General features: G+C 44.1%; 1 protein-coding gene across 2 annotated transcripts in view; it reads right to left on the minus strand.

Moving 5' to 3' along the window:
- The window catches only part of DPY19L4 (dpy-19 like 4), a 74,401-nt gene extending 68,010 nt beyond the window's left edge, over positions 1-6,391 (minus strand). The window contains exons 1-2 of one of the 2 annotated variants that reach the window (XM_056522479.1): positions 6,264-6,391; positions 1,434-1,592 (exon numbers count right to left, since the gene is read on the minus strand). In XM_056522479.1, the coding sequence (XP_056378454.1) occupies positions 1,434-1,446 (13 nt within the window). In that variant the 5' untranslated portion in view covers positions 1,447-1,592; positions 6,264-6,391. Of the gene's footprint in view, positions 1-1,433; positions 1,593-6,263 lie in introns of those variants that run through there. The other variant, XM_056522481.1, reaches the window with a different exon arrangement.
- Between the last annotated feature and the right edge of the window lie 4,936 nt (positions 6,392-11,327).

The raw sequence follows: 11,327 nt of genomic DNA on the forward strand, positions 1-11,327 counted from the left end.
CCAATCTTAGTGTTCTCTGGCAAATGCCAACCGTCCTGCACAGTGTTGGGCAGTAAGCACAACCCCCACCTGCGGACATCGGGCTCTCATACCACCGTTTGAGTGGACACATGCACATTTGTGGCCTGCTGGAGGTCATTTTGCAGGGCTCTGGCAGTGCTCCTTCTTGCACAAAGGCAGTAGTAGCGGTCCTGCTACTGGGTTGTTGCCCTCCTACAGCCTCCTCCACATCTCCTGATGTACTGGCCTGTCTCCGTAGTGCCTCCATGCTCTGGACACTACGCTGACAGACACAGCAAACCCTCTTGCCACAGCTCACATTGATGTGCCATCCTGGATGAGCTGCACTACCTGAACCACTTGTGTGGGTTGTAGACTCAGTCTCATGCTACCACTAGAGTGGAAGCACCGCCAGCATTTAAAAGTGACCTAAACATCAGCCAGGAAGCATAGGAACTGATAAGTGGTCTGTGGTCACCACCTGCAGAACCACTCCTTTATTGGGGGTGTCTTGCTAATTGCCTATAATTTCCACCTGTTGTCTGTTCCATTTGCACAACAGCATGTAAAATTGATTGTCGATCAGTGTAGCTTCCTGAGTGGACAGTGTGATTTCACAGAAGTGTCATTGACTTGGAGTTACATTGTGTTGTTTAAGTGTTCCCTTTTATTTTTTTGAGCAGTGTGTTCGTGTATATATGTTCCAGCATAACTTCCAAACGGCTGGAGATATATCAGTGAAACTTTATAAAACTGTTAACCCTTATGCGTTACGCAAGACTACACATCTGATGGTGTTACTCTGGGGCTGCAGAGATCGCCTGGAACTTTTAGGGTAGGGTCACACGTAATGGACAGTTTCTGACATGGACAGAGGTGTCAGCAGAGAGCACTGTGGTCAGGCAGAAAGGAAATTCAGAAAGAAAAGAACTTCCACTGTAGTATACAGCAGCTCATAAGTACTGGAAGGATTAAGATTTTTTTTTTTAATAGAAGTCATTTAAAAAAATCTTTTTAACTTTCTCGCACCAGTTGTTTAAAAAAAAAAACAGGGTAAGGCTCTGTGTGTATAGAGGGAGATCTATCGATGGAGCAGTCATCTGGGTCCGCCTACATCATTAGTCCTCCTATGGCAGTGTTTTTTCAACCATGGCGTCTCCAGCAAAACTACAACTCCCAGCATGCCCGGACAGCCTTCGGCTGTCCGGGCATGCTGGGAGTTGCAGTTTTGCAACAACTGAAGGCACCCTGGTGTGTTCTAGAGCAAATTACAGTTTGTTGTGATAACTGGGCCTGTCTCTAATTCATGCTGGCCGTAGTTCAGGCAGAGTGAATTGACAGATTCCCTTTGAGTCTGCTTATCTAAAGAAATGGCCATTCATGGTGTCAGGCCTAGACTGCAAATTAAGATTTCTATACCCGTCAGTACTCACCGTCATCGCCCATTGTAATACAGTCTTAGAGAGTGGCCAATGAATTTGCTACATGGACGGTCTACCTACGGAGCCCAGCATCAGCTGACAGTGCGCTCACAACATACGGGGATACCGGAGGATACAGTAGTGTGTGGGCCACGGTCGGACCTTGCAGACCTAAAACAATAAAAAAAAATTATAAATTTATATATAAAACACAGAAATGTTCATTACAATTCAAACATAGGCCCAGAATTATCAAAAGTGAAGTGACTTTCCCACAGCAGCCAATCACAGCACAGCTAACGCGCTCTGGTAAAGTGAAAGCTGAGCTGTGATTGGTCGCTGTGGAAAAATCTCTCCACTTTTCCCCTCACAGTTTGATAGATCTGGGCTATAATGTATATAGATGTAATTGAACAGAATTACCTTTATATCAAGGAAAGGAGAACCTTAACTTCTATAATAAAAGGGATTGCACTATAAACTAATGCCTGTGGCTGTCCGGGCATGCTGGGAGTTGTAGTTTTGCAAGACCTGGAGGCACCCTGGTTGGGAAATATAGCTATAAACAAGGGCTGAGCACTAGGGATCGACCGATTATAAAACCGGGGATGGGGGAGGCAATGGGGCAGCAGTGGTGGTTGGACTAAGGACAGGCAGGGGGAGAGAAGCGGGCGGCGGTCTCTGGCCCCGCAAAAGGCGCTGCTGTTCATTGATTTAAAGCGCCCGCTTTAAATCAATGATCTGCAGCCACTTCTTCAGGGCCCGGGGGGGTGTGCGGGGGGGGGGGTTGGTGGAGAAATAACCGATAACTTATACCGGAATATCGGTATAAGTTATCGGCTATCGGCCTGAAAGGCCCCAGATTATCGGTATCGGCCCCCCCAAAAAAAAAAAACGATATCGGTCGATCCTTACTGAGTACTGTGGTGCAGTAAAACTTATCCCCTATCAATGGGGTGGATGTCCGACAGCTGGTAACCCCAGCGATCTCCTTCACGGCACCCCAGCATTCCCCAGGAAGGGAGCGTGTCAACACTGTCGTCCGTCGTCCCTCCTCCCCCGTGCGAAGCGGCGCCTGACACACCCCCTCTAAGTATGGGTGAGCAGAAGATACCAGATACCCCAGTGCTCAGACTTCCCGGCGATCTGACACTTTTTTCCTATCCTTTGGATAAGAGATAAGTTTTACACTACTCCTATAAATGCGTCTATCTACAAGTGGGTGTTTTGGCGAGGGTGCTCGGTGTCAGACCCTGTTGACCAGACAGTGATGGCCTTTCCTGAGGGACGGTCATCAATGAAAACATTTTTACAGGTCAAAAGATTTTATCAGTCGGGGTCTGAGTGTTCAGACCCAGACCAATCAGTAGAATGAATGGCAAGAGATTTGCGCTGACGAATATAGATGAGCGAAGTTACAGTGATTCGATTCGTCATGAACTTCTCAGCTCGGCAGTTGCTGATTTTAGCATAAATTAGTTCAGCTTTCAGGTGCTCTGATGGGCTGGAGACTCTCTCCTAGGACTGTATCCACCTTTTCCAGCCCACCGGAGCACCTGAAGTCAGCAACCGCCGAGCCGGGAGGTTATTGACAAATCAAATTACTTTAACTTCACTCATCTCTACTGACTAACTCTGATAGAACAAGCGTGTCTCTCCCCACTCTGTGTCTATGTGAACAGAATGGTCCCTTAGACTTACAATAGGAGTCCATACAGGTCACATGACACAGAACCGGGAGAGAACAAGTGCACACATCTCCCCTCTAGTTCTCGTGATTGGTCAGGGTCTGAATACTAAGTCCACGGCTGATCAAAACTTTTCAGCCCAACTACCTATTGCAATGTTTCCCAACCAGTGTGCCTCCGGCTTTTTCAAAACCACAACTCCCAGCATGCCTGGACAACCAAAGGCTGGTTGGCAAACACTGACCTAATGTATATGGTGGGGGCCTATTGACTTTTCCCTTGACAGCAGATGTTGAGATGAGAAGGACCAGGACAGTATTTCCCAACCAGGGTTCCTCCAGCTGTTGCAAAACTACAACTCCTAGCATTCCTGGTCAGCCAATTGCTGTCTGTTGTTCATACAATGCAATACATTTCAGTGGAGTATTAAAGGGGTTATTCAGGAAAAAACTTTTTTTTTTTTTTATTATATATATATCAACTGGCTCCAGAAAGTTAAACAGATTTGTAAATTACTTCTATTAAAAAATCTTAATCCTTTCAGTACTTATGAGCTTCTGAAGTTAAGGTTGTTCTTTTCTGGCTAAGTGCTCTCTGATGACACGTGTCTCAGGAACCGCCCAGTTTAGAAGAAAATCCCCATAGAAAAGCTCTTCTGAACTGGGCGGTTCCCGAGACAGGTGTCATAAGAGAGCACTTAGAAAGAAAAGAACAACTCAACTTCAGAAGCTCATAAGTACTGAAAGGATTAAGATTTTTTAATATAAGTAACTTACAAATCTGTTTAACTTTCTGGAGCCAGTTGATATATAAAAAAAAAGTTTTTCCTGGATAACCCCTTTAAATATGCAAGTAATGGATTTTTCTGCTGCGTATGTGAGAGCATATTGTGGATTTTCAGCATCTACATATCATATCCTGAATTTGCAATGGAAAAGGTAAAATCGGTAGCAAGATTGTGTGAATTATGTCGGTAATATGCGACAAAATACACAGAAGAAGAAAAAACAATAATAATTCTCAGAGGGAATCGTCACTCAACTTTCCCAGATTCCGAACAACAATTCTACCTATTTCAGCCACTGCAAATCCCAATACTGTAATGAACAGGATGGTCCCATAGACTTACATTATCAGTCATTACAGGTCATGTGACACAGAGCCAGGAGAGGACGCAGCTCGCTCTTGTGTTTGGTCTGGGTCTAAACACTGAGACCCCAACTGAACAAAACTTTTAATATATGTCTCTCCAACATATAATTTTTTTTTTCTTTCATTGACGACAGGTACCATTTTAGCTGGCCGACTAACTAACGTAGTGTTTCCCATCCAGTGTGCCTCCAGCTGTTGCAAAACCACAACTCCCAGCATGCCCGGACAGCCAAAGGCTGGTTGGGAAACACTGTGTATGGTGGGGTGCTTCTTGACCTTTCCCTTGACAGCAGATGTATAGAAGAGAAGGATCAGGCCAGTGTTTCCCAACCAGGGTGCCTCCAGCTGTTGCAAAACTACAACTCTCAGCATGCCCGGACAGCCAACGGCTGTCCGGGCATGCTGAGAGTTGTAGTTTTGCAACAGCTGGAGGCACCCTGGTTGGGAAACACCGGATCAGGCAGTTGGATTTCAACAGCCCAATAAGGCTGCATTCACACCATGTTTTTGCAATACAGTTTCCGTATCAGGTTTTTGATGAAAAACGGATTCATCAGAACCGGACTAAACTGTATCAAAACGTGTGTACAAATTTTAACTTGTATACGGTTTAAAAAATGATGCCCGTTTTTTTAAGAAATCCGTTTTTTTTAAAGAAAAAAACGTAAATGTTTTTAACTTTTCACTCCATTATGAATAAAGTTTCAAAGGAACTGTATTGCAAAAACGTGGTGTGAACCCAGCCCAATAAGGCAGCATTCAGATATAGCAGAAATGTTGCTAATTTCCACAGTGCATCCTGTTTATACAATACAAAACATTTCAATAGGGTTTTAAATACAATAAATGATGGATTGTTCAACGGCGTATGTGAGGGCATATTGTGGATTTTCAGTATCTACCTATCCTATCCTGGATTAGCAACGCAAAAGGTCAAATCGGTAGCAAGATCCTGTGAATTATGACGGTAAAATGCGCCAAAATATACAGAAAAAAAATCCCAACCTTAAAGGGGTACTCCGGTGAAAACCTTTTCTCTTTTAAATCAACTAGTGGCAGAAAGTTAAACATATTTGTAAATTACTTCTATTAAAAAAATCTTAATCCTTCCTGTACTTATTAGCTGCTGAATACTACAGAGGAAATTCCTTTCTTTTTGGAATGCTCTCTGATGACATCACGACCACAGTTCTCTCTGCTGACGTTATTATAATAATAATAACGCTTTATTTATTGTTGTCCTTAGTGGGATTTGAACCCAAGTCCCCAGCACTGCAAGGCAGCAGTGCTAACCACTGAGCCACCATGCTGCCCTTAGCATACATCTGCTATGCATGGTTGCTAAAATGGACAGAGAGGTCAGCAGAGAGCACTGTGCTCGTGATGTCATCAGTGTTCCAAAAAGAAAGGAATTTCCTCTGTAGCACTCAGCAGCTAATAAGTACTGGAAGGATTAAGATTTTTTAATAGAAGTAATTTACAAATATGTTTAACTTTCTGCCACCAGTTGATTTAAAAGAAAAAAAGGTTTTCACCGGAGTACCCCTTTAAAATTACCAGAGGGAATCATCGCCCAACTTTCCTAGATTCCAAATAACACTTCTACCTTTTCCATCAGCTGCACATCCCTAGACTGTAACGCCTGTTGCTAAAAAAAAAATAAAAAAAAAATAAAGAAAAAATAAAACAAGGGTGAAAGAGAAGTCAAGGACGTACACAGAAAGCGTTGTTTTTGGTAGGAACAAAAGTGCAAAACAAAAGAAAGGAAAAGTCCTAAAAAAAAAATAATAATAATAATAATTTAAAAAAAAGCCCCTGATCTAATAGGATGACAGAGAGAAGAGTCACTTCTGGGGAGTTGACACCCCCCTCCCCCCGATCTACAGTCACAACAAATACACAGGGTGAGATGTATACACAGAGATACAGTGCTGGAGGCTAAAGGGTTAACCCCTCCGGCGCTGTGGTACCCCCTCAAGGTGAGATCCCCCCTCCCTATTACCAGCTGCAAGTGCTGCTCCTCCGTCTGCGGCTCAGTCTGCACACTGCACGGCTGCCTTCATTCACAGCCAGGGAAAGCAGGAAGTAGGCGGGACTAGTCGAATACCGATTTCATTCTGAAAAGGTTCTATGTGCCTGGCAGAGCGCCGATGTGCGGAGCGGCCGCCCGGGAGCTGTCACCGTGTTGTCCCAGTTTTATTACTGTATTAAATACACAAGTGCACTGTTGTATAACCAAGTATTGGTCCCTCACAAACGCATAAGATTAATGCAGAACCGACAGGTCAACTGAGCTCTCAGGCAGTGTTTCCCAAGCAGGGTGCCTCCAGCTGTTGCAAAATTACAACCCCACGCCAAAGGCTGTCCGGGCATGCTGGGAGTTGCAGTTTTAGGCCCCTTTCACACCACAGGTATCATCCTGTAATAAAAAAAAAAATGCAGGAGATTCAATGAAAAAATCCCTCTTAAGGCGCCGGTTTTCCCAATTAATTCACTTAGGCAGATATTCATACAAAATGAAACTTTTTTTTTTATATAACTGTTTATTTATATATTTTGTAAATAATTTTACAATATGACATTCAGAAAAAAGAAAAAACATATTCCGAAGACATATACAAGAAAAAAGATTTGGCATTCCAATCTGAGGAAGGGTTCCAACCCGAAACGCGTCATTGGTCTACTAATAAAAAGTTTCATTTTGTATGAATATCTGCCTAAGTGAATTATTTGGGAGAACCAGCGCCTAAAGGGGGATTTTTTCATTGAACCTCCTGCACCTCTCGTGGACAGTCCTTCATCTGTTTCCACTCCCCTATGGCATCGCAGCACTCACGAATTCTCTTCATTTACCCTGTACACAATTTGTTGGGGTCATATGCACATTTTATTGTGCTCAAGGTGAGCACAATACTAGCTTTTTAACATTCATGATTTTGTACTTAAAGGAGTACTCTGGTGCAGAGTATTCCTGCTCTGTCCTGCCCGGGCTGCAAATGAAATGAAAATAAACCATCTCTCACCTTCCTGGGTTCCCGCGGAGCACCACTACAGCTGATCGGTCCTCCGGTCCATCCTCTTCATACTTCCGTGTGTAACGAAGCGTCACATGGCGCTCAGCCTATTATGGGCCGAGGCAGGTGAGTGATGGTTTATTTTCATTTTTTTTTTGTAGCCCGGGCAGGACGGAGCAGGAGTAAACTGCACCAGAGTACTCCTTTAAGGATAATGTACTAGGTGCCTTGTGTGGCTCTTCTTTGTTTTCCGTTTTTACTACTGTCAGTTATTTTTGCCGGCACAAAAGACGGTGCATGCACTAGTTTTTGGTCCGGCAAAAAAAATAAATTGGTGAAAAACCGGACGTTAAAGTTTAACATTGAAGTCTATGGGAGATGATTAGCAGCTGATATTATTCTGCTATAACCATGTGTAACTATTATTCATGTTGATTGATTATGACTTGTCAATTCATATGATTTTACAGTCTTTGCATGAATATAGTATAGAAGTATGTGATGCGCCCGATAAATCACAAAACTTCTTTGTAAGGCTGGGTCCACACTACGTTTTGTCCCATACGGGAGCGCATACGGCAGGGGGGAGCTAAAAGCTCGCGCTCCCGTATGTCACCGTATGCGCTCCCGTATGTCATTCATTTCAATGAGCCGACCGGAGTGAAACGTTCGGTCCGGTCAGCTCATTTTTGCGCCGTATGCGCTTTTACAACCGGACCAAAAACCGTGGTTGACCACAGTTTTAGGTCCGGTTGTAAAAGCGCATACGGCGCAAAAATGAGCCGACCGGACCGAACGTTTCACTCCGGTCGGCTCATTGAAATGAACGACATACGGGAGCGCATACGGTAACATACGGGAGCGCGAGCTTTTAGCTCCCCCCTGCCGTATGCGCTCCCGTATGGGACAAAACGTAGTGTGGACCCAGCCTTATTCAAGTGTGTGGGAGAGATGTTTTTGATACACATTCTGCGATATTCTTTTTATTAGATCACTGCTGGGACCCTTTGAGTATATTGCTGCTTTCCCAAAAATTGATAAGAGACTGTGTTGATAATAGTGTCTCTATAAACTTTTTCGCAGCCTCCTGCTAATTAAAGGGGTACTCAGAGGGGGAAAAAAATGTTTTCAGATCAGTAAGAGGAGAAAGACGGGCACTGCCCATGCGCACAGTGGTGTCAGACAGTTGAAGTGAGCGCTTGCGCTCTGTACAGAAATGTCGGTTGGCGCTTACATATGAAAGATAAGGGGCGCATGCGCTGGGACCTGTGTGTCAATCACACAGCTGTATTAGTGCTAGTGTACAGGGGATAGCCATGGTGTCCGCGGGGCATAGCGAACCCCTGGCCATGCCTATCCGACTGTCAGTGGCAGCATATAAAAGTGTTTTTTGAGCTAATAAAAGCCATAATAAGAGGGATAAAGGTAAAGCTGGAGACATATTTTACACACCATACACACCATGGTTAAGTTATATGCCCCAAACCTCATGACAGTTGCGCTGTAATCCTTCCAGTACTTATCAGCTGCTGTATGCTCCACAGGAAGTTGTGTATTTCTTTCCAGTCTGACCACAGTGCTCTCTGCTGACACCTCTGTCCATGTCAGGAACTGTCCAGAGTAGGAGCAAAACCCCATAGCAAACCTTTTCTGCTACATACAGTTTCTGAAATGGACAGAGGTGTCAGCAGAGAGCACTGTGGTCAGACTTAAAAGAATCACAGTTTTAGACAGGCACCTCGCTCCACAAGGGGCGTGGCTTTACTGTGAGGGTGTGGCCTTACAAAGGAGGGGCATGGCCTCAACACATTGCACCAAAAGGTGCCAACATTGAGGTATTTTAAGACTTCAAGTTGGTATAAAATTTAGATCTAAAACTGGGACCAGACAGTCTATGGCTGCGTTCACATAATGTTTTAGACCTTCCTTCAGGATGTATGTCAGAATGCTTCCAAAATGGGAACCTGCTGTAGAGCCTGACATGCCCATTGACTTTAAAGGGCTAAACAAAGTCACACAGAAAACATGGACTATTGGAAAATGGACCCTGCAAGCAGAGCCAGATACACCTCTCTAAGGTGAATGGTGGCCTACCAACTCTCCACCAACAGATAATGTCGGAGAAGAGAAGGGTTGGGCATGTTGGATTTTCACCACCGACCCAATTGTTCAGAGCTCTCTGCCTGTGGCTTACCCCTCAACTTCTAATAGCCAACATATGTAAGTTCAGCCTTGCCGTACAGTGGTAGGCTTCAGTCACACTGTCGTTGTGATATGGCAATGCGATGTCCGTCAGGAAACCCGGGGAGAATAGTGGGAGAAAAAATACATCATGCAACGTCTTTTTCTTCTGCTACTCCCGAAAAATAAAAACAACTGCGCCCGATGGAACCCATAATAGTAAATGGGAGACGTTGTTACCCGTTGTGCCCCATCCAGATTAACTACCGTAAAGACAAAAAAAAAAAGTAAAAAGTGCCTGACGGACGATCTCAGACGGGGCACAACGGCAGTGTGAAAGTAGCCTAATATGTATGGGGAGGTCCAAAGAGATAAGTGTCATTTAGTCAACAGTTATTTAAAATGTATGGCCACCTTAAAGGGGTACTCCGTCCCTAGACACCTTATCTCCTTGGATAGGGGATAAGGTGTCTAGTCACTTGCATTAAGGGGGTGTGGTGTGACATCATGAGGGGGCGGGGCATTGACATCACAAACTGCCAACCCCTATTTCGTGAGTGATCAGGCACGGAGAAAGCTTCAGCTCTGTGCTGCAGATGACTAGGGGGCTGCAGGAGAGATCGCGGGGGTCCCAGGGGCGGGACCCCTGCATTCAGACATCTTATCCCCTATCCTTTGTATAGGGGATAAGATATCTAGGTGCGAGTACCCTTTTAATATGTTTGTCTGACAGATTCTGTTGAGATGAGTCGTGATCGGAAGAAGTCATCACAGTGGTCCGAGATGGAACGAGAAGATGACCAAAGAGGACAACTTAGGCTGCTTTCACACTATGAAAAGTACCCATTATATAATGCCCGTTATAAAATAGCGGGCGATCGCGGGGTTAAACGGCCATTAGAAAATCCCTGACGCATTTTAGCTGGAAATCTGCTCAGTATAAAGCATCATTCTCATTTGAAAAAAACTTTTCACATGTCATCTAGACACATTAGAAGTTTACAGGGGTGTAGAAATGAATAAAAAATACTTGTCCAAGGGACTAAAACGCAGCACAACCTACTTGTCCTTCATGATGATCCACTAGTCCTGGCACACAAAATAGTTTATAAGGTCTTTACTAGTTTATTTAGTTTTTGCGCATCTGTTTTATTTTTTTTCTCCTCGCCCTATAATAGCCATAACACTCGTTATTTTACGGTCTGCAGACCCTTTCATTTTTCCATCACACATGCTCTGAAACAAAAAAATTATAATTTGTGCCGTAAAATAGAAAAAAAATGCAACTATTTGGAGGTTTTCTTTTTTAGCTATTCACATTGTGGTCAAACTAACATGTTATTTTGATACTTTAGGTCGCCCTGATTACAGCAATACCAAATTTGTTTAGTTTCCGTCATGTTTTACTACAGTCACTGGACATAACAGGTCTGTAATCACTATAAGGGTGCGTTCACACACTAGTAGCTAGCAGCGACTTACCGGACAGTCCGCAAATCTGACACTAATTGCGAACTGCGGACCCATTTAAATCAATGGTAGCGTAACTCGCAGCGGGCAACCCGCGCTAGTAATAGCATGTGAACGCACCCTTAGGGTGCGTTCACACTGAGTTATTCAAGAGGAATTTACTCGAGTAATTCCTCTTGAATTCTCCGCTCCAAATGAATCCACATCTCCTCTGCCCATTAAATTTAATGTTTTTTCCGCTGTCCTGTTCACACTGCGGAAATTCTGCTAGCAGAATTCCGATGCTGAATTCCTTTCCGCTTGAAGAAAGAACATGTTAATTTTTCAAGCGGAATCCGCGAGCAGAATCCAGTAGAGGTCAATGGTAAAAAAAAATTCTGCCCGACATCGCTTTCAAGCGG

The sequence above is a fragment of the Hyla sarda genome, chromosome 5, assembly GCF_029499605.1.
Source record: "Hyla sarda isolate aHylSar1 chromosome 5, aHylSar1.hap1, whole genome shotgun sequence".
NCBI lineage: Eukaryota > Metazoa > Chordata > Amphibia > Anura > Hylidae > Hyla > Hyla sarda.